We start from the raw sequence: 24,150 nt of genomic DNA, 5'->3' as shown, positions 1-24,150 counted from the left end.
TGCAACACTCACCTGCTCGAACCTCTTCATTCTCTAATATAACTCGGTTATAAATGAAGCGGATGTACTTAGATGGACTTGAGGTTCTAGGTCCTTCCTGTCCCAGGAGGTGGAGGATACGGGTTGCCAGAACTGTGAACTCACAGTCCTCTATGAACTCGCACAGATGGGACAGTCCAGTCTCTTTGCTTTCTGGATTCTCTTCAATGATACTGATAATACAATCGACTATGGCTCTCTTGTACTCAAAGCCACCCTATGTTCAAAGAAATTTAGAATTAAGCATGCAGCGGTGACAAAATAGCGTTAAAGGGGTACTCCGCTGGAATTTTTTTAATTTTTATCAACTGGTACCAGAAAGTTAAACAGAATTGTAAATTACTTCTATTAAAAAATCTTAATCCTTCCAGTATTTATCAGCTGCTGTATGCTCCAGAGGAAGTTCTTTTCTTTTTGAATTTCCTTTCTATCTGACCACAGTGCTCTCTGATGACACCTCTTTTCATGTCAGGAACTGTCCAGAGCAGGATAGGTTTGCTATAAGGATTTGCTTGTATTCTGGACAGTTCCTAAAATGAACAGAGATGTCAGCAGAAAGTTCTGTGGTCAGACTGAAAGGAAATTCAAAAAGAAAAGAACTTCCTCTGGAGCATACAGCAGCTGATAAGTACTGGGAAGATTAAGATTTTTTAATAGAAGTATTTTACAAATCTGTTTAACTTTCTGGCACTAGCTGAGTTAAAAAAAGGAGATTTTTTAATGCTTACCATAAAATCTCAAAGGATCCATTGGGGGACACAGACCATGGGTGTATGCTGCTGTCTCTAGGAGGTATGACACTATGGCAACAAAAAAGTCGGCTCCTCCCAGCAGGATATACCCGCCTCCAGGCCCTGAGCTAATCAGTTTTAGTACCAGAGCAATAGGAGAGGACCGACAGGTCAAGGAAAAACCACGAACTGTCCGAGAACCAGAAGAAAAAGTATAACTGAACACACCCTCGGACAGAGAACCAAAAAGAAACTCAAAAGGGCGGGAGCTGTGTCCCCCAATGGATCCTTCGAGAAAGAGGTTTTACAGTAAGCATTAAAAAATCTCCTTTTTACTATCGGCTCCATTGGGGGACACAGACCATGGGACGTACCAAAGCCGTCCCTTGGGTGGGCAGATAGCCAGGCAAACGGCTGTTCCACTGCCGCCTGCAGCACTTTACGGCCCAGACTAGCATTAGCCGATGCGAAGGTATGAACCCGGTAGAACCTCGAGAAAGTGTGCAAAGACGACCAAGTAGCCGCTTTGCAAATCTGCGAGGCCGAGGCTTTGTTCTGGAGAGCCCAGGATGCCCCAACAGAACGGGTAGAATGAGCCACAACCCTGAAGGGAGGAATCTTCCCCCTACAGCGATAGGCTTCCGAAATGGCAAACCGGATCCACAGAGAAATGGTGGCCTTGGAAGCAGGTTGTCCTTTACGACGACCTTCCGTAAGGACGAAAAAGGAATCACACTGACGAAACGAAGAAGTGATAGAGAGGTAGGACCTAACAGCCCGAACCACATCCAGCTTGTGAAGTAAACGCTCCTTAGGATGAGAAGGAGCAGGACAAAAGAACGGAAGGACAATGTCCTCATTGAGATGAAAGGCTGAAACAACCTTAGGAAAAAAGGAAGGATCTGGCCGGAAGACAACCTTGTCCTGGTGAATCACCAGAAATGGAGAACGGCAGGAGAGAGCTGCCAATTCAGACACTCTCCGAATGGAGGTGATAGCAACAAGAAACGCCACTTTCCAAGAAAGGAGGCGCAGGGACACATCCCTAAGGGGTTCAAAGGGTTCACCTTGGAGGACACCCAGAACCAGATTCAAGTCCCAAGGAGGAGAAGGTGACTGATAAGGAGGGGCAGCATGCGCCACTCCTTGAAGGAAGGTCCTGACATGAGAATTAGAAGCCAGAGGATGCTGGAAAAGAATAGAAAGGGCCGAAACCTGACCCTTAAGGGAACTGAGAGACAACCCCAGTTCCAATCCCGACTGCAAGAAGGAGAGAAGACGGGGGACAGAAAAAGTAACAGGAGACAAGACCTGAGCTTCACACCAACAAAAAAAAGACCGCCAGGTACGGTGGTAAATTTTCGCTGAGGAGGGCTTACGAGCCCCGATGATGGTGCAAATGACTTGGGAAGAGAAACCGCAGGGTCTCAAAACCGCGGTCTCAACCGCCACGCCGTCAAATGCAGCGACTGTAAATTGGGGTGGCAAATAGGACCCTGAGACAACAGGTCCGGACGAAGTGGAAGGCGCAGCGGAGCGTCGTCCAGGAGCCTGACCAGGTCGGCGTACCACGACCTTCGGGGCCAATCTGGAGCTACCAGTATGGCGGGATTGTCCTCCGCTTTGAGCTTCCTCAGAACCCTGGGAAGAAGCGGAAGGGGAGGAAACAGATAGGGCAGGGCAAACCCCGCCCAAGGAATCACTAGGGCGTCCACGGCTAGAGCCAGGGGGTCCCGGGACTTTGACACAAATGGAAGGACCTTCTGATTGTGCAGAGACACGAAGAGGTCCACGTCTGGAATGCCCCAGAGGTCGCAGATCTGCGCGGAGACCTCTGGATGTAGGGACCATTCGCCGGGGTCGGCTGAGGACTGGCTGAAGAAGTCCACTTCCCAGTTGAGCACACCCGGAATGTGAATCGCCAAAATGTCCGGAACCTTGTTTTCCGCCAAGATGAGAATCTTTGTCACCTCGGCCATGGCTGCCGAGCTGCGAGTGCCGCCTTGCCGATTTATGTACGCTACGGCCGTGGCGCTGTCCAACTGGACGCAGACAGGGTGGGTCTGAAGCAGGGACTCACAATGAAGAAGACAAAGAAGAATCGCCCTCAGTTCCAAGATGTTTATCGGAAGAAGGGCTTCCCGGGGAGACCACAGGCCTTGAACCGTCCAGTCCCTGAACACACCCTTCGTCGGATCCGTCAGTCTCTGCTCTGGTGGCTTCGCTCCCCCCCTTCTTCAGGGGTGATAATTTCTTCCTCTCCACTGGCAGGTAGTTACAACGGATGCCAGTCTGTCTGTGGCCCGACAGACAGGCATCCGTTGTAACTACCTGCCAGTGGAGAGGAAGAAATGATTGCCCCTGAAGAAGGGGGGAGCGAAGCCACCAGAGCAGAGACTGACGGATCCGACGAAGGAGAGCAATCTTGCGATCGAGAGACAGAGGAGAGCTGTCCCATCGAGAGAGAATCGCCAGTTGAAGGGGGCAGTAATGAAACTGGGCAAAGGGTACGGCCTCCATGGCCGCTACCATCCGACCCAAGACTTCCATGCAAATGCGGATGGAAACTGGGACCTGGGCCCGAAGGAAGCGGACTCCTGACAGGAGAGTCAGACGTTTGTCCGGTGGAAGGCAAATCCGGGCAGAGGCCGTGTTGAATTGAAGTCTCAAGAAGATCAGAGACTGGGTGGGAGAGAGGACAGACTTTTCCCGGTTGACCATCCACCCGAAGCGATCCAGGGTCTGGAGAGTGAGATCCACATTGTCCAGAGTCTGGACTCTGGCGGGAGCCTTGATGAGAAGGTTGTCCAGGTAAGGGATCACTGAGACTCCTCTCGACCGCAACAGGGCTATCACTGGCGCAAGGATCTTGGTAAAGACCCGAGGAGCAGTGGCCAGACCAAAGGGGAGGGCTACGAATTGAAAATGCCCCTCCGGAACCGCAAAGCAGAGGTACCGTTGATGGCCGGGAAATATTGGAACATGGAGGTAGGCATCTTTGATATCCACCGAAGAAAGAAACTCCCCTTGTTCCATGGATGCCACTACCAAACGGAGAGATTCCATTCGGAAGTGGCGGATGAGATGACGGTTGAGACGCTTGAGGTCCAGGATTGGCCGCACAGAACCGCCCTTCTTGGGGACCACAAAAAGATTGGAATAGAAACCCCGAAAACGTTACCCTGGAGGAACGGGGACAATAACTCCCTGGAGAAGCAGGGACTAAAGAGCCTCCCAAAACTGCTTCGCCAGAGAAGGTTGCCGGGGGGCCCGGGACTGAAAAAAACGATCCCTCGGGAGGGAGGCAAATTCGATTCGGTATCCGTTGGACACCACGTCCCTGACACAAGAGTCCTGAATGTGTGTGGTCCAGATGTCTCGAAAAAGTAAGAGATGACCTCCCACCTGAGAAAAATCTGCGGGTGGGGGCTTCACTTCATGCGGAAGTGGGTTTGCGGTTGCCCAATTTTGCCGCAAAACGGCCGGAACGGTTGGTGTCCGACTTCCACGACGGGCACGCCCGGAACGAGGGAGCCTTCTTGTCCTGCTAAGGCGCCTGCCCAGACCCCTTATTGGGGCCAAAAGTCTGAAAGGACTGTAAGGAAGAGGACTTCCTCTGGGAAGTAGAGCGAGCCTTATTTTGGAGGCAACAAGGAACTCTTACCCCCCGTCGCCTCATAGATAATCTCGTCAAGGCGCTTGCCAAAAAGGAGGGCACCAGTAAAAGGAAGCTCGTGAGAGACCTTTTGGAGGCGGCATCCGCATCCCAAGCCTTAAGCCACATGGAACGGTGGAGGGCCGCTAGGTAACCCACAGCAAAGGCAGCACAATGGGCTGACTGCATGGAAGCTGTGCACAGAAAGTCCCCAGCTTTAGAGCATTGGAGGACCAAAGCAGACAGATCCTCTGGGGGGGATCCCGCCAGGATACCCTGACGGAGTTTTGAGCACCACACCGATAGGGCCTTGGACACCCATGCCAAGGCGAAGGTGGGAAGCAGAGAAGAGCCTGCTGCTTCAGAGGCAAACTTCGCTAAGGACTCCACCTTCTTGTCCGTCGAATCCTAGCGGCAGTGTAGTAGCCTTAGAGAGGCGGGAAATTGGTGGATCCACCGAGGGAGGGGAAACCACCTTAGAGACAAGGTCCTTGACGAATGGGTAACGCACTTGAACCGTCTTCATTCCCGGGAACCTCCACTGAACGGGAGACTTGAGTCAAGTAAGCCATATACTGGGATAGGGAAGAAACCCAGGCTGGAGGGGCGGCCGAATCCACCGGAACTGAAAGAGCATCCGGGGGTACCAGGGGGTCTGGGGTAGCAGTAGAGCAGGCAGAGCAAGTGGGTTCAGCAGAACCAGGCATTTTGGAATTACAGCTCTTACAGACAAAATAGGAAACTAACACTCCAGTTGTCTGTTTAGAGGGAGGAACAGTTCTGGGTACTGACATAATGAAAAAAGAACTCTCTCACCTGAGTCTGTGTCCCCTGTGGCAGCTGCTGTGAGGAGAACTCCGCTCTATGTAGATAGAGAGGGAGAAACAGCCCAGCCAATAGCCAGAGAGGGGCGTGCCTGGAGCAGGGGCACTGTCTGATTGGCCCCTGCGACCTAAAATCACGCGCACGGCGCTGATTGGAGGACGATTTGCGCCTCCAGTAAGCTCCGGCGGCCCTGTGGGCAGAGCTATAGCGCCCCAGCCGCCGAAATGCCAATGAAGAAAAATAGTAATGGCGCCCGCTCCTTGCCCCTAGCGCACATGTCATCCGCATATGTGCCCGTGGGGAAGCGGGCGAGACACATATTCGCCGGCAGCAGTCTGCTGCCGAATGCAAAAGTAAGTCGGCGCTTCATGCGCCCGAACAGTATAAGCACCGCAGCTGTCAGCCGCATAGTAAAACACACACACAAGTGCATAAGAATAAACTGAGCCATTCATCCCAAATATGCCACTGCTCGCCCCAGAAATAAAAATAAAGCCCCTAGCACAGGCCAGCCCCTTAGACCCTGAAAGGTGGGCCAAAAACTGAGGGGGAAATGGGGAAAGACTTTTTTTGTTGCCATAGTGTCATACCTCCTAGAGACAGCAGCATACACCCATGGTCTGTGTCCCCCAATGGAGCCGATAGAGAAAAGTGTTTTCCAGTGGAGTACCCCTTTAAAATTACTATACAGTGACCCCCCCCCCCCCCCCCCGACCTACGATGGCCCCGACATACGATCATTTCAACATACGATGGCCTCTCAGAGGCCATCGCATGTTGAAGGCAGCATCAACATACGATGCTTTTGTATGTCGGGGCCATCGCATAAACGGCTATCCGGCAGCGCAGACTGCTTTCAGCTGCCACCGGATAGCAGTTTACGGTGCTCCGTGTGGTCCGCTGACGATCACTTACCTGTCCTCGGGGCTCCCCTGCATCGTCGTCGCTCTCCATCGTCGTCATCACGTCGCTGCGCACGCCGTCCCCTTATCCAATAGGAGCGGTGTGCGTAGCGACGTGATGGTGGCGACGGAGAGCGTGGATCCCGGGGAAGCAGAGGCCTTGTCAGAGCATCGGGGACACCCCGGGGAAGCGGCGACAGCGATGGAAGGAGACATCCAGGGCAGCGGTGATGGTCCGGAGTGGCGGGCACACGTGAGTATAACTTCCTATACCAGTGGTCTTCAACCTGCGGACCTCCAGATGTTGCAAAACTACAACTGGGTGTTTTAGTTTTGCAACATCTGGAGGTCCGCAGGTTGTAGACCACTGTCCTATACTTTACATTGCACGGATCCCTCAACATACGATGGTTTCAACAAACGATGGTCCATTTGGAACGGATTACCATCGTATATTACAGGGACCACTGTATATTGCTAAAGAAATATTGTCCAATGAATTACCCTCAGTTTACTTTACAGTAAGGAGCTATGTAGAAGCAGAACTTTGAGCAGCAACACAACATGATCTTACCTCTTCCCTGAGCATTGTGAATAGGAAGTTCATCATGACTGCATGCTTCCGAGGATACTTATGACACAGAGCGTTAATCGCTTGTACAACCACCACCTAGAAAACAATACACAAATATATAATAATAATAATAATAATAATTAGCGCTGTACACTCAAATCAGTCCTGAAGGATTGCAAGAATTAAAGTAAATATATAGCTATAAAAAACATTACTCAACTATAAACGGAATTCTTTCCTTCATGGTCTAGTATGGTCTGCTAATCTTTGGATAGGCCATCATTGCTTGACAGGATTTGCCGTTGCCAACTAAACAGCAGAAAGAAGGGGACACCGAGCTTGCTGGAGCAGCCACTTCTTTGGCCCCTGGGCAGTACCCAACACAGCACTATAGATGCTCATGTGAACAGGGCTGAGCTAGCACAGAACTGCATTACTAGACTAAACTCTGTTGTGCAGTTCCTTTTAGAGAAATATATTTCATAGATCTAATTGCTGTTGTCCATGAATACAAAAGAAAATAATTCCCACACATTTTTATCACATCTCTAAATACTCTTGTTATCTGATCTCACACAGTGCAGTTTTATGGTGCAGCTTTGAAGCCAAAACCATGTATTATTGATCATAAGGAACTACAAAAAAACAGAACAGATGCTTCTTCTGCTCTTAATAATAGTAAATAATAGTAGATGTAGCACCAGTTCTATATATTTTCTCATTTATTATCCACAATTTGGCTTTAAAGCTGCCCCACAAAACCTGAGCAAAGCTGCAGCAAACCAACACCCTATAAGTCAAGGTTAATGCATCAGTATTCATTGAAAATATGATTTGCACCTTGAACTCATCTGAGATTTCAGACATGAATGATGAGATCTGTTTCATGAGTCGGTCAATGCTGCTCTCGCTGCCAGTCTTCAGCAATGTAGTGATTGCCAAAGTGGCAATACTTCGATTGGAGTCTGTCACCAGATTCTCTAAGTCCAAGTTGCAGGCAGTTACAGCTGATGGATGTTTCATGGCCACCTGCAACAATCCAAATATATCTATATATAGTGATTACAGGTCTATATTAAGATGCACTGAAGCCGTTATTACTGTAGGTGCTCAAGAGGACTGACTAACACCAGATAACAAGAATGTGGTACCTTGTTAAGTGTCCTAACAGCAGCATAGCGCAGGGCGGCTTTTGGAGAACTACAGAACAGCTGTAACACTGAAAAAAAAAAAAATAGGAAAAAATGTAATTAATGAAGTTAGTATCTCTGACTGGGCATAGTACAAGACAAAAAGAAAAACCAAATAGCACCCAAAGTAAGATAAGGAAAATATTCACATTCTCCTCAGTATACAGCATTCTAAGCAGCCTATACTATAACTCTATGTACACTAATCTTACTTACCAGACACTGCGGGTGCCAGTTCTTTGGCAGTGCAGGAAGGAAGGTTAACAATGGCTGAAGCAGCTTCATAAACAACCATTTCATGCTTATTTCTCAGGCAGCTCTCAATGAAATCAAACAGGGGACTGTCCCGGCTGGAAAAAAATATAAAGTTACTATCCATCCTTTTAATACCCAGGGATCACCAAAATACTGAATTATGGAGCCTCTTACTTTCCATCTTCCTCCTCAAGGAGTTTGCTGGCCACCCGAATCATCATACAATAGGCGAATGGAGACTTCAGGCCATGGCGCATAAATTTACTTAGCATTTTGTTGACAGAGAGACGATCATTCTTACGAACGTGATACAGCAATCCAAGAGCGTGATACTGAAAAGCAGCAGGATAGGAGATTGTTCTTTCAAATGTCAAACATCCTGGGATCTAAGATGCATTCATACCAAGCTCACCTGCACCATGATGTTATCACTGGAGGCAGCTTCCTGTGCTTCATTGACCCAGCGCTTCACTACATCAAAACTGGTCTTCAGCAAGTGCTGAGTGAGTATAAACATATAAGTAAAAACTATAGACATGTGAAAATGTGATTTTTATACATCTAGATATAAAGCTATATAGATTGATTAGTGGCTATATTAACAAAAATGCACTTATTTCAGACTGATATTTAGTTTGCATTCTGCTCCTAGCTTCAGACTTTTCTTCTGTGTGAGCTTTTCACTCAGTAAGACATGCTGGATATGAGGGCTGCGTGTCCGAATGTTGTTGTCTTCCATAGCTCTCATGTAACGGCGCAGCACCTTGCTCTTTTCTCTTGTACAGGTAGCTCTTCTGCCTTGTGCAGACATTGATGCTGAGTAGTGTGTGACTGCCCCTACTCATGGCAGTGCCTGCTGTGGGTATTCAGCTTTCTCTCTGCATGAATTTCCCCTCTCCTGTAAGGTGCCTTGTGTGTGCGATTTATTTCATATCTAGACCCTGTGAGAGCTTCCCTTCCTGGATGCTCCCTCTTCAGTCCACACTCTTGATCTGACATGTACAATCTTATGACATGTTTAACACAGAGAAGGGAGGGGTTTGGCGGGGGGGGGGGGGGGGGGGAAGCAGCGAGGGAGAGCGCTAACAGAGCCAAAAGCAATGTGCTATCCAATGTTCACAGGTTCTACAGCTGCAAAATGGTAGGAAAGTTTTAAAAACACATTTAGAAAGTTGCTAAATTTTGCATTTAACCCCTTAAAGACTAAGCCTATTCTGACCTTAAGGACCAAGGCTATTTTCATTTTTGCACTTTCGTTTTCCTCCTCCCCTTCTAAAAATCTAAACACTTTAAATTTTGCACCTACAGACCCATATAAGGACTTGTTTTTTGAGCCACCAATTATACTTTGTAATGACACCAATCATTTAATAACAAAATCTACTGCAAAACTAAAAAAAATTATATTTGTGGGGTGAAATGAAAAAAAAAACACCATTTTGTAAATGTTGGCGGCGTCCGTTTTTACAAAGTGCAATTTTTCGTAAAAATGACACCATATATTTATTCTGTAGGTCTATACGGTCTCCAGGATACCCAATTTATGTAGGTTTTGTTTTATTTTTCTACTTTAAAAAAAAATTATAACTACATGCACCAAAATGAGTGTTTAAAATTGTCATTTTCTGACCACTATAACTTTTTTATTTTTCTGCATACAGAGCTATAGGAGGGCTCATTTTTTTGCGCCGCGGTCTGTAGTTTTTATCACTACCCTTTTTGTTTTGATCGGACTTTTTGATAGCTTTAAATTAGTTTTTTATGGTATATGAAGTGACAAAAATGCACAAATTTGGAATTTGGTATTTTTTTCTTTTACGAGTACGCCATAGTTTGGACATTTACGCACGCAGCAGTACCACATATATGATTAGTTTTATCACATTATTTTATTTAACAAATGGGAAAGGGGGGGGGGGCGATTTAAACTTTTAATAGGGAAGGGGTTAATGAACTTTTAACTTTTTTTTATTTAAATTTTTTTACACTTTTTTTAGCCCCCACAAGGGGCTACAACAAGCAATCTTCTGATTGCTTACACTGATTAATGCTATGCCATAGCATAGCATTGATCAGTGTTCTCGGCGCTCTGCTGCTCTAGATTGCTGAGCAGGCTTGCAGCAGCAGATCGTCAAACAGACGAGGAGGAGGCAGGTGAGGACCCTACCGTCATCCAGTCAGCTGATCGGGACCCGCGATTTCACCGCGAATGTCCCGATCAGCTCCACTAGGCTTACAGTCACCGTTAACCCCGCACTTCAGACACTGCAATCAACTTTGATCGCGGCGTCTAAAGGGCTAAGGCCGGGCATCGGCGGTGCCCGGCATTAGCCGCAGGTCCTGGCTGCCCACAGCAACCCGTTAACCAGTTCTCCGCTCGTGAGAACAGTCAAAATCACGTAAACTGGACCAGGGCGTACAGGTACACCCTTGGTCCTGGACAGCTTAAAAAACAAATGAAAAAGAAAAAAAGATTAAGTGGACATTTAAACAATATTCCCACAGAATATGTCATGACAACCCTGTGTAAATGTGAAAAGTAATCCATGATGAACTAAGATGTGGTTGATGGTAGTATAAATATCTTTCACTTATGGAGGTATATGAAAACTGCAACATGTTAATGAACTTTCAGAAGGTAAAATACCCACACTTGGTCTTCTTACAGAGACACACAGGCAATAGCTGCATGGGCAACATTTTTTTCACCCAAAAATATACACTTTTTTTTAACCAATCTATATTACAAACATACAAATAACGATATTATCTACATTGTATAAAAAGTTTTTGCTAACGACAGGTACACTTTAAGATGAGATGTGCAGACAAGAAACAAAACATATACTTCACAAATATCAGGCACATGGCTGCATTTTCTGCTCTACACCAGTATATCTAGTAGGGTTACATAACTTACCAGAGAAGAAACAAGAGCAGAGCTGGATACACTTGGCACTTTATCTACAATTGCCTGTTTCATGTAGCGTTCAATGGCCTGCAGCATGGTGCTCTAAATAATAAGAGACAGCATTATACTGAGGTACTGGTTTTTTTAATGTTCTGTTAAAAGAAAGATATGTTGAAAGGCAGGAAAAGGACTTACATCTGTGATTTTACACAGTGCTCTTACTGCTGGGCCTCTGTAGCTGTCATCTTTCCCGGTCATGTCTTTGGTTAAACTGCAAACAAAACATGAACCAATAATCTGCATCATAGATAAAACTTAAATGCATGTGTATTTATAACTAAAGGTCTAAACTAAACATCAGCATAGAGGCCAGAACTCACCTACTGGTGACAATGATCACATCCTCAGAGATACTCGCCATCTCCTTTATAGTGAGGTAACACATCCTGCGCAGTGTTGGCTGGAAGAGAAACACATTATCACATTTAAAAACAGAAGAGTTGTTTATATGTATTGATACTATAACAGTCAGTCCTATGGGGTTATTGAGAAATCAGAGGACCATGGGAGCCACCAGATACAGGGTGTTGCCCAGGTTGCAGACCTTTTGTATAAAGCTCAGTGGTGACTGCCATGTATAATGAAAACCATGCAATTTATCAAACCCTGTGTAGAGGAAGAGTGGTGCAGTTGCACATAGCAACCAATCAGATAGTTTTTTTCATTTTCAAAGACCTTTTAAAAAATTTATAAGCAATTTGATTGGCTGCTGTTTGTGTTTTAATCCTGCCTTTGCTAAAAATCTGCTTGCTGTCAGTAAATAAAACAAATATTCTTGTTTACATCCAGAAGCTGATCATGTTTTACTTACATTCATCTCACACTGTGTCTATGAAAGGCATGCATCAGGGGACTTAAAGATATATACCTATGACAGATGGCACTTAATAGAATTTGTCATACAGTCGCATGTGAAAAAAAATAGTATGCAATATTTATATTTTTAACTAGACCCAGAACAGTGGATCATCAAAGTCAGAGTTTTTTTTATCCAGCAATTCCACCTAAACGGTATCCAAAATAGAACCTTTCCCAGTGCATATAGTAAACATGCACTGAGAATGCATTGTGAAATGTACGTAACACAAATGCGCAACTTGTAACAAGTCTTGAGACGGTGTCAGTTGGGCATCAAGAAATGTCTTTAGCTGAATCCACTGAAACAGTGAGTGTTTGTGTATTCAATCTCCTAGTGGTAACTGACAAAATGATCAGTGTTATTTTTATCATCTTATAAGTTTGAGATAGAAACAACCAATTTCAGCTACAGAAAAAAAGATTTGCATTGCATTCAATGTAAACAGGTATGTAGACTATAGGAATCACTCACATCATTTGACTGGAACAATTTGGTCATGGCAAAGAAAGCTTCTGTTGCTTCTGTGGCTCCCATGTGCTCCCCCTGGAAAGAAAGAGGAACAAAAACTTATCTACAGGGTATAGAAGATGACAGAGACAGCTGCTTCAATGCATCTTTTCAGGTGCTTGATAAGGGATTTTGTTTGCGGTATGCCAATACACTATTAAATGAGTTTCCCAGGACTTTGCGTTTGGTAGCCTATTCTGAGGAAAGCCTTAAATATCGGATAGATGGGGTTTCAACACCAGGCAATAGGGCTGCACAATATGTGGAAAATGTGCGATTATGGGCCTAAATATTGCGATTTCGATATGCGATGTGATATAATAAATAAATGGGGAAATCCCACCATCTCACGTCTAATCGCCTCCATTTTACAACTATGCACCCATTTTATGCCCACCGCCCATTTCACCATTTAATTTCTATCTTCTCCCATCATATTCTCCCCCCATATCACATCCCCCCCCTTGTCACATTCCCCCTCCCCCTGCCACATTCCCCCTCCCCCTGCCACATCCCCCATGTCACATTCCCCCCTCCCCCTGCCACATTCTCCCCCCCATACCCCATTCCCCCCTCCCCCGGTAACATTCCCTCCTCCCCCGGCCACAACACCCCCCCGTCACATTCCCCCCTCCCACATTCTCCCCCATATAACATCTCACCCCCCCATGTCACATTCCCCCCTGCCACATTCTCCCCCCATGTCACATCTCATCCCCCTCCCATCACATTCCCCCCCCCGTCACATTCCCCCCCCTCCCCTGCCATATTCTCCCCCATATCACCTCTCATCCCCCTCCCATCACATTCCCCACATTCTCCCCCATCATATTCCCCCTTCCCCCTGCCACATTCTCCCCCCTGACACATTCCCCCCTCCCCTGCCACATTCTCCCCCCATATCACCCCCCACCCGTCACGTTCCCCACATTCTCCCCCCTGCCGCATTCTCCCCCATATCACATTCCCCCCTCCCCCTGCCACATTCTCCCCCCATATCACCCCCCTCCCGTCACATTCCCCACATTGACCTCTCCACTCCCTGCCATGTAATGTCAGTCATGTTCAGTGCACTGCTGCCCCGAGCTTTACCGACAGACTTTGTTAACTTAGAGCTATGTACACAAAGCTGGCAGGGATGATACTGCGATGATTAACTTGGTAAATATATACCTTTTTATTTTATTTTAATGAAATCCTATCTGGTCGCCAAGTCAGACAACTCCTTTATTAAAGGAGTACTCCGGCATAAGAAAACTTATCCCCTATCCTAAGGATAGGGGATAAGTTTCAGATCGCAGGGGGTCCGACCGCTGGGGTCCCCCTCGATCTCCCGTACGGGGCCCCGACAGTCAGCGGCCAGGGGCTGTGTTCGACCACCGCATGACGCGGCAGCCGACACGCCCCCTCAATACATCTCTATGGGAGAGCCGGAGCGCTGCAATCAGCAGCCTCCGCCTCTGCCATAGAAATTTATTTAGGGGGCGTGTCGGACGCCGCATCATGTGGTGGTCGAAATGAGCTATTTCGGCAAAGAGCCGAGAGCCCCGTACAGGAGATCACGGGGGGGGGGGGATCTGAAACTCATCCCCTATCCTTAGGATAGGGGATACGTTTTCTTATCCTGAAGTACTCCTTTAAGGATGAAAAATATATATTTTTTAATATAAAGTCAAGGAAAAGTAAAAAGGAGTGTTCTACCTAAATTTACTCCCCCATTTTTATTACCTGACCTTTTAAAAATTTTTATTAAATTCACCCACTGTGTATAAATCATTTATTACTTAACAAAAGAATCACGTATTGAACATGTGTCACTGCTTACACTGGTAGTGAAATCCTCCTTTAGCATCCAATGTAATATGAACAGCATACCTGGTTTATAAGATACAGGATCTTGGTCAGTATGTGAGCACATTTTCGGGGGTTGATTGGAGTCTCATTAAACAAACGAGCCTAGAAATAAAGATGTTATAAGCAATGAGTGTATATGTGAACATGCCTGAAAGATCCATTCCACGAAGTAATAAAAGCCAAGGAGGATCTCTCTTGCAGGGGGATTTCATCTTTATGTAAAAAAAAATGCATTCATTAAATAATAAAAAGGTTTGCAATCTTTTAATAAACTGGAGACACATTATGGGTCGGGTCACCGGCAGATCCGCAGCGTAAAATATGCTGAGGATCCGTTACGTCACCCTACCCTTAAAGGAGTTGTCCCAAAATGTGGTGTTAAAGGAGCCTAACAATTTCAGCATTAACACTGAAGAATAAGGGTAGGGTCACACTTAACAGATCCGCAGCGTATTCTATACTGCAGATCCGCCGGTGACCTGACCCATTTTGTGCCTCCAGCTGTTGCCACCCCCGCTCCCCCACCTCGCTCCACTCGGAGCAGCCGTGATGTCTGAGTACACTGCACTCAGACTTCGCGGCTGCTCCGCAATGTCAGAGTGCACTCGCCGGATTGCTGCTGTGAGCAGGCCAGGGGCAGAGCGAGGTGGAGGAACAGGGGGTGACAACAGCTGGAGACACAAAATGGGTTGGGTCACGGCAGATCCGCAGCGTAAAATACGCTGCGGATCCGTTACGTGTGACCATACCCTAAAAGGGATTACTGACTGTTAATATAAACTGGCTGAGACTTCCATAAAAATAAATACAGTGTCCTCCCTTCAGTGTGTACCCTGTCATGTAATGCTGCATGCATTGTGCATGTGACACTGCAGCTATTCACTAGCCTCACCATTTCCTCCTGCATTTACAGTACATTACCACTGAGGCCAGTGCTTGGCTGCTGCATCATGAGCTTGAAATATGGGATATCACTGCAGCAATTCCAGTGGAAGACACTGAAGCAGTGGAAAAGTTGTATTCACTGTGAGGAAGCAGAGATCTTGAAAAAAGTGACTGAAAAGTACATTGGGAAATCACTTAATGTCTGGTTGATCGATCAGGTTGGCAGACTTTCCTCCCAAACTCAAAAAGTGAATACATTTTCCTATGAATATTTTTGGTGTCATTAGTGTGAAAGAAGATATAAAACTCACCTCCTGAAGAACTGCACTTTTCTCCAAGTGCTGGAAAGGATTGGAGCCCCCACCTTAAAATACAGGAACAAAAGTTATCATTCAGTTGGACTGGAAAAACACTACAAAAAACACTGTGTATAGTTCAGGAAGGAGGAATGTGCATAAAAAAGGTTAGGTCTTTAAACAAGTAAAACGTTCCAGTGACATCACACACTTAAAATGCCTGGGGTTCAACTGATCTGAGTAGGGTAGTTAAAAAAACAAAACAAAGTGAAAAGCAAAATTTTAGAAATATTTGCAAATTTATTAGAAAGAAAAAAATACATTTATTCATGGACATAAGTATTCAGAGCATTTTCTATAACATACGAAATTTAGCTCTAGAGTCTCCCATTTCTCTTGATCAGAGCTTGACAAATTTGTTAAGAGTCTAGGAGACAGCAAAACGAGTTAAGAGCCAGGACATATCACGTAATGTGATGTCACTATGCAGAGTAATGTTATGTGACATTATATGATCAGTTATTAAAGGGGTAGTCCAGTGGTGAAAAACTTATCCCCTATACTACGGATAGGGGATAAGTTTGAGATCGCAGGGAGTCCGACCGCTGGAGCCCCCTGCGATCTCTCTGTACAGGGCCCGGACTCTCCGGCCAGATAGCGGGTGTCGACCCCTGCACGAAGCGGCGGCCGATACACCCCCTCAATACATCTCTATGGCAGAGCCGGAGATTGACGAAGGCAGCACTCCGGCTCTGCCATAGAGTTGTATTGAGGGGGCGTGTCGGCCGCCGCTTCGTGCAGGGTCGACACGCCCCCTTCGCGCGGGCTGTCGGGGCCCCGTACAGGAGATCGCGGGGGGGGGGGGGGGGGGGGGCCCCAGCGGTCGGACCCCCCGCGATCTGCAACTTATCCCCTATCCTTAGGATAGGGGATAAGTTGTTCACCACTTGTTCACTACTGGACTACTCCTTTAATGTCCCCTCATCTCCCCCATGTGTCAGTTATTACTGTCCCCTCTTCTATGTGTACTCTCTCCTTTTGTTTTTCCTTTAACTTAACATTTTAATCTATCCCAGTATTGCCTCAGGTGTTCAGCATCAGATGTCTTCGGTCAGCGCTACAGATTTCTTTGCCGCTCTGGTGTCACACTACTGCCACAGAAAATCCGCAGCCCTTGCCAAAGGAGCAGATTAGCTGCGCCAGCCACCTAACGTCCGCTGCTCCTATAACACCAGAGCTTTGACACCAGGCAGAATAGGGGATCAGCGCAGGAATGAAGGCGGAGGTAAGAGAATAGTTGCCATGGCGATCTGATGCCCGGGGTTTGTCAAGCCCTGCACTTGAATATTTTTAATATGTTTCTACACCTTGATTGGAGTCACCTGTGGTAAATTTAGTTGATTAGACAGGATATGGAAAGACACAACCTGCATATATAAGGTCTTACAGCTGATAATGCATGTTACAGCAAAAAACAAGCCATGAGGAGGAAAGAACTGCATGTAGAGCTCAGAGTCAGAATTGTGTGGAGGCACAGATCTGAAGAGGGGTAAAAAAAACATTTTGCTGCACTGAATGTTCCCAAGAGCAGCATGGCCTCCGTAATTCTTAATTAAAAGAAGTTTGGAACAACCAGGACTCTTCCTACAGCTGGTCGACACACAAAACTAAGAAATCAGGTGAGAAGGGCCTTGGTAAGAGAGGTAACCAAGAACCTAATGGTTACTCTGGCTGAGCTCCAAAGATCCAGTGTGCAGATGGGAGAAACCTCCAGAAGATCAACCATCCCTGCAGCACTTCACCAATATGAGCCTTATGGCAGAGTGGCCAGAAAGAATCTTCTCCTTAGTAAAAGAGACATTAAACCCCACCTGGAGTTTGCAAAAAAAAGAAAATAAGCACCTACAGAAAACTCAGACTGTGAAAAACAAGATTCTCTGGTCTGAGGAAACAAAGACTGAACTTTTTGGCTTCAATTTAGGCATCATGTCTGGAGGAAACCAGGCACTGCTCATCACCTGTCCAATACCATCACAACAGTAAAGCATGGTGGTGGCAGCATCATATGGTGGTGTTTTTCAGCGACTGGGACAGGGAGACTGCTCAGAGTTGAGGGAAAGCTGAATGGAGCAAAGTACAGCGATATTTGAGTGGGACAGTTCACATTCAATGTCTCAATTTGGATGTCGGACGGTGTAACACAGACCATGGACGCCAAACAGGATAACGCATCTAGCCAAATCAAAACAAGTGAAGTCAATTGATGCACTTTTGTCATCAGTTGTGGCATCATTTGCACGTGTGGAACTCCAGGAGTACGCTAACATCACTGCTGCGGATTGTGAGCAAGCTTGAAAGAGCAGCAGCGGTGATGTACCTACCATTATCATCAGTGTCACCCGCACTACCAGCCTGTACCAACAAGTTAGTGCAGGTGACAATGAGGACAGATTTCCTTCAATGAAAACCCGACCCAGAGTATTTCGGATCTCAAATATGGCTGAAGATATACATTACAACATGAAAATGCATACAGCCAAGACAACACAGGAGCGGCTTAGGGACATCTCAATGTTCTTCAGTGGCCAAGCTAGAGCCCTGACTATAACTATAACAGAACATCTCTGGAGAAACCTGAAAATGGCTTCCACTGACAGAGCTTGAGCAGAGCTGCAGAGAAGAATGGCAGAAAATCCCCCAAATCCAGGCATGTAAACCGTGTGGCGTCATCATCAAGAAGACTGAAGGCTGTAAGCAGTGCTTCAACTAAGTAAAGGGTCTGAATACTCATGTCAACGCAATATTTTTGTTTTTCGTTTTCAATAAGTTTCCAACATTCTAGACTAGGACTCATATTGGGACTAACTGGCACCCATGAGTGCAATAAAAGGGAACCTGTCATCAGGACATAACACCAAACACAGCGGGGGGAGATTTATCAAAGGATTTAGACTTGTTTTTCCCATAAAAATTTGTCACACAGAAAGTCACAGTCTAAATATGTGCAACTTTTTTGCAACTTTTGCTTCAGAGGATTTTTAGAACATGATGCATTCTAGTCTATTTTAGACAGAAAATGCATTGGTGCGGAATTTATCAAAAGCGACTTTTCAGTGACAAGTCGCATCGGCTGAAAGTACGCCGAAATGTCAGACCATGCTGGAGCAGGTTTAAATAAGGTCTAAAGCATAGATCCTGAAGTCCATGCGCAGAATTTATCAAGAGCCGTGCGCCTTTTGATAAATTAGGCGCACAATAGACCAGCCTAACCCTCTGTAGTTTGGTCTATATTGATGCAGGACATAGACAACTTTGATAAATATCCCCCAGTGTGTGAGAGGCGTCATAGTGAGGTTTCCTACCATGTCTGTGTTTGGTGAAATGAGTGGTCTAAGTGCCATTAAAGGGGTATTCCAGGCAAAACCTTTATATATATCTCAACTGGCTCCGGAAAGTTAAACAGATTTGTAAATTACTTCTATAAAAAAAATCTTAATCCTTCCAATAGTTATTAGCTTCTGAAGTTTTCTGTCTAACTGCTCAATGATGATGTCACGTCCTGGGAGCTGTGCATGATGGGAGAATATACCCATAGTAACTGCACAGCTCCCGGGACGTGAGTCATCAGAGAGCACTTAGACAGAAAACAACAACTCAACTGCAGAAGCTAATAACTATTGGAAGGATTAAGATTTTTTAATAGAAGTAATTTACAAATCTGTTTAACTTTCAGGAGCCAGTTGATATTGATATATTATATATATATATATATATATATATATATATATATATATATATATATACACACACACAAGTTTTGGCCTGGAATACCCCTTTAACCCCTTAACGACCACGGACGTAAATGTACGTCCTGGTTAGGCGGGACTTCCCGCACCAGGACGTACATTTACGTCCTGTGTATGACCGCGAGCATCGGAAGGGTGCCCGCGTCATACACGGCAGGTTACGGGGACACGCCCGTAATGGCCGACATGGCAGCGCTGCCGCAGGGATCCGGTCATCCAGCATGACAGCCGGAGGTCCCCTTACCTAGCTTCGGCCGTCTCCCGGCGGGGTCTTCTGCTCTGGTCTGCGATCGAGCAGACCAGAGCAGAAGATCACCGATAATACTGAGCAGTGCTGTGTCCTATACATAGCACTGCACAGTATTAGCAATCAAACGATTGCTATAGATAGTCCCCTATGGGGACATAAAAAGTGTAAAAAAAAAAAAAAAGTTGAAAAATTTAAAAATAAAAAGTAAAAAAAGTGAAAAATCCCCTCCCCCAATAAAAATAGTCAGTTTTTCCCCATTTTACCCCCAAAAAGCGTGGTATCGCCGCGTGTGTAAATGTCCGAACTATCAAAATATAATGTTAATGATCCCGTACGGTGAATGACGTAAACGTAAAAAGTCCAAAAATGCTGCTTTTTTGTCACATTTTATTTAAAAAAATTAATAAAAAAATGATCTAAAAGTTTTATATATGCAAATGTGGTATCTAAAAAAAAGTACAGATGACGGTGCAAAAAAATGAGCCCTCATACCGCCCTATATACGGAAAAATGAAAAAGTTATAGGTGGTCAAAATAGGGCGATTTTAGATTACTGATTTTGTACAAAAAGTTTTAGATTTTTTTAAGCGGTACAAAAATATAAAAGTATCTAGCCATGGGTATCATTTTAATTGTATTGACCCACAGAATAAAGAACACCTATCATTTTTACCGTAAAGTGTACAGTGTGAAAACAAAACCCTTCAAAATGTGCAAAATTTTAGTTTTCATTTAAATTTCCTCCCTAAAATTTTTTTGGGGGGTTCACTGTACATTTTATGGTAAAATGAGAGGTTTCATAACAAAGTACAATTGGTCACGCAAAAAACAAGCCCTTATATGGGTCTGTAGAGGGAAATATAAAGGAGTTATGGATTTTAGAAGGCGAGGAGGAAAAAACGAAAATGCAAAAAAAAAAAATTGGCCTGGTCCTTGAGGTGAAAATGGGCTTGGTCATTAAGGGGTTAAAAATACTGGCGTACAGAGTATACTAATGAATCCTAAATAGTAATCGGGGAGGGATCAAACAGAAAATATTAACGGTGCCTAGCCAAGAAATCGCAAACTGCAGGCAAAGAGGCTTCTACGACATGCCGATTTGCTTGCAGAGCGCGATTACAGAATAGGCGTCAGACTAGTTGCTGCTCTGCCCCGATGACTATTTGGGATTTATTAGCAGACCCCGTGCGCTGGATGCAAAGTATTTTTTTTGCACTCAGTTGACGGCACAAGGACATGGTAGGAACTCTTAGGCTATGTTCACATGACGGAATGTCTGCACAAAGAATCTCCGTGTGGACATTCTACAAACTGCGAGCTCTAACATAGAAACATAGAATGTGTCGGCAGAAAAGAACCATTTGGCCCATCTAGTCTGCCCAATAATCTGAATCCTATCAATAGTCCCTGGTCCTATCTTATATGAAGGATAGCCTTATGCCTATCTCTATCTTATATGAAGGATAGCATTATGCCTATCTCTATCTTATATGAAGGGTAGCCTTATACCTATCTCTATCTTATATGAAGGATAGCCTTATACCTATCTCTATCTTATATGAAGGATAGCTTTCTACCTATCTCTATCTTATATGAAGAATCGCCTTCTACCTACCTCTATCTTATATGAAGGAAAGCCTTATACCTACCTCTATCTTATATGAAGGGTAGCCTTATACCTACCTCTATCTTATATGAAGGGTAGCCTTATACCTACCTCTATCTTATATGAAGGGTAGCCTTATGCCTACCTCTATCTTATATGAAGGGTAGCCTTATACCTACCTCTATCTTATATGAAGGATAGCCTTATGCCTACCTCTATCTTATATGAAGGGTAGCCTTATACCTACCTCTATCTTATATGAAGGATAGCCTTATACCTATCTCTATCTTATATGAAGGAAAGCCTTATACCTACCTCTATCTTATATGAAGGGTAGCCTTATACCTACCTCTATCTTATATGAAGGGTAGCCTTATACCTACCTCTATCTTATATGAAGGATAGCCTTACACCTATCTCTATCTTATATGAATGATAGCTTTATACCTATCTCTATTTATATGGAGGATAGCCTTATGCCTATCTCTATCTTATATGAAGGATAGCTTTATACCTATCTCTATCTTATATGAAGAATCGCCTTATACCTATCTCTATCTTATATGAAGGGTAGCCTTATACCTACCTCTATCTTATATGAAGGGTAGCCTTATACCTATCTCTATCTTATATGAAGGATAGCCTTATACCTACCTCTATCTTATATGAAGGAAAGCCTTATACCTACCTCTATCTTATATGAAGGAAAGCCTTATACCTACCTCTATCTTATATGAAGGGTAGCCTTATACCTACCTCTATCTTATATGAAGGGTAGCCTTATACCTACCTCTATCTTATATGAAGGATAGCCTTATACCTATCTCTATCTTATATGAAGGATAGCCTTATACCTATCTCTATCTTATATGAATGATAGCTTTATACCTATCTCTATCTTATATGGAGGATAGCCTTATGCCTATCTCTATCTTATATGAAGGATAGCTTTATACCTATCTCTATCTTATATGAAGAATCGCCTTATACCTATCTCTATCTTATATGAAGGATAGCCTTATACCTATCTCTATCTTATATGAAGGGTAGCCTTATACCTATCTCTATCTTATATGAAGAATAGCTTTCTACCTATCTCTATCTTATATGAAGGGTAGCCTTATGCATATGTCTGTCTTATATGAAGTATAGCCTTATGCCTATCCCATGCATGTTTAACCCCTTAAGGGCGCATTCACACGGGTGTATTTGTCAGCGGATCCGCTGACAAAGGCCCCTAAAGTGCTGCCCTTTTTGTGCTTGCTAATAGCGGCAATCTGCCGCTACCAGAAGACACACTGCGATGTGCGAGTTACCCTGCAGTATACTCGCACACATCGCTGCCGCTCTCTGTGTAGCTCAGGGAGCCGGGGGAGCGGCCGCGATGTGCGGATACACTGCGACTCGCACTTCCCAGTGTGTCTGCTGGTAGCGGCGGATTGCCGCTATTAGCAGGCACAAAGAGGGCAGCACTTTAGGGGCTTTTGACAGCAGATCCGCCCGTGTGAATGCACCCTAAGGACGCAGGGTTTTTCCGTTTTTGCATTTTCATTGTTTCCTCATCACCTTCTAAAAATCATAACGCTTTCAATTTTGTACCTAAAAATCCATATGATGGCTTATTTTTTGCGCCACCAATTCTACTTTGCAGCGACATTAGTCATTTTACCCAAAAATCCATGGCGAAACGGAAAAAAAATTCATTGTGCGACAAAATTGAAGAAAAAAATTCATTTTGTAACTTTTGGGGGCTTCCATCTCTACACAGTCAATTTTTCGGTAAAAATAGCACCTTATCTTTATTCTGTAGGTCTATACGGTTAAAATGATACCCTACTTATATAGGTTGGATATTGCCGTACTTCGGAACAAAATCATAACTATGTGCAGGAAAATTTATATGTTAAAAATTCTCATCTTCTAACCCCTATAACTTTTAATTTTTCCGCGTAGGGGCCGCTATGGGCTCATTTTTGCGCCCTGTTCTGAAGTTTTTATCGGTACCATTTTTGTATTGATCGGACTTTTTGATCACTTTTTATTCATTTTTTCATGATATAAAAAGGGACCGAAATACACAATTTCGGACTTTGGAATTTTTTTGCTCGTACGCCATTGACCGTGCAGTTTAATTAATGATATATTTTTATAGTTCGGACATTTCGGCATGCGGCGATACCACATTTGTTTATTTTTATTTACACAGTTTTTTTTTTTATGGGAAAAGGGGGGTGATTCAAACTTTTATTAGGGAAGGGGTTAAATGACCTTTGTTAACTTTTTTTTTTCACTTTATTTTTGCAGTGTTATAGCTCCCATAGGGACCTATAACACTGCACACACTGATCTCGTATGCTGATCCCTGCAAAGCCATAGCTTTGCACGGATCAGTCAGATAGGGGCTTGATTGCTCAAGCCTGTAGCTCAGGCTTGGAGCAATCAATCCCCGATCGAACGCCGCGGAGACAGGTAAGGAGACCTCCGCCTGCGTCCCAGCTGATTGGAACATCGCGATTTTATCGCGATGTCCCGATCAGCCCGACTGAGCTGCCGGGAAGCGTTTACTTTCGTTTTCAGACGCGGCGATCAATTTTGATCGCGGCGTCTGAAGGGTTAACAGCGCGCGGCACAACGATCGATGCTGCGCGCTGTTAGCCCAGGGTCCCGGCTATGATTAGCAGCCGGGACCGACCCGCTGTGATGCGGGGTCACGGCTTGACCCCGTTTTAAACACCGGGACCGGGCGTAGGGCGTACATGTACGCCCTACGTCCTTAAGAGGTTAAACTCCTTCACTGTATTTGCAGCGACCACTTCTGCAGGTAGGCTATTACATGCATCCACTACTCTCTTCCTGATATTACTTTGAAACCTTTGCCCCTCTAATATAAAACGATGTCCTCTTGTGGTAGTTTTTCTTCTTTTAAATATGCTCTCCTCCTTTAC

General features: G+C 44.9%; 1 protein-coding gene across 1 annotated transcript in view; it reads right to left on the bottom strand.

Moving 5' to 3' along the window:
* COPG1 (COPI coat complex subunit gamma 1) overlaps positions 1–24,150 on the bottom strand; it is a 39,065-nt gene that overhangs the window by 12,906 nt on the left and 2,009 nt on the right. Inside the window, exons 2-14 of the mRNA XM_056524828.1 lie at positions 15,559–15,611; positions 14,384–14,464; positions 12,473–12,544; positions 11,463–11,542; positions 11,278–11,353; positions 11,092–11,184; positions 8,584–8,670; positions 8,346–8,503; positions 8,133–8,266; positions 7,878–7,945; positions 7,567–7,755; positions 6,727–6,822; positions 13–256 (exon numbers count right to left, since the gene is read on the bottom strand). Of these exons, the coding sequence (XP_056380803.1) occupies positions 13–256; positions 6,727–6,822; positions 7,567–7,755; positions 7,878–7,945; positions 8,133–8,266; positions 8,346–8,503; positions 8,584–8,670; positions 11,092–11,184; positions 11,278–11,353; positions 11,463–11,542; positions 12,473–12,544; positions 14,384–14,464; positions 15,559–15,611 (1,431 nt within the window). The remainder of the gene's footprint in view (positions 1–12; positions 257–6,726; positions 6,823–7,566; positions 7,756–7,877; positions 7,946–8,132; positions 8,267–8,345; positions 8,504–8,583; positions 8,671–11,091; positions 11,185–11,277; positions 11,354–11,462; positions 11,543–12,472; positions 12,545–14,383; positions 14,465–15,558; positions 15,612–24,150) is intronic.

The sequence above is a fragment of the Hyla sarda genome, chromosome 6 (assembly GCF_029499605.1).
Source record: "Hyla sarda isolate aHylSar1 chromosome 6, aHylSar1.hap1, whole genome shotgun sequence".
NCBI lineage: Eukaryota > Metazoa > Chordata > Amphibia > Anura > Hylidae > Hyla > Hyla sarda.
The sequence above is the reverse complement of the archived record's forward strand: the minus strand, read 5'-3'. Positions and strand labels throughout refer to the sequence as shown.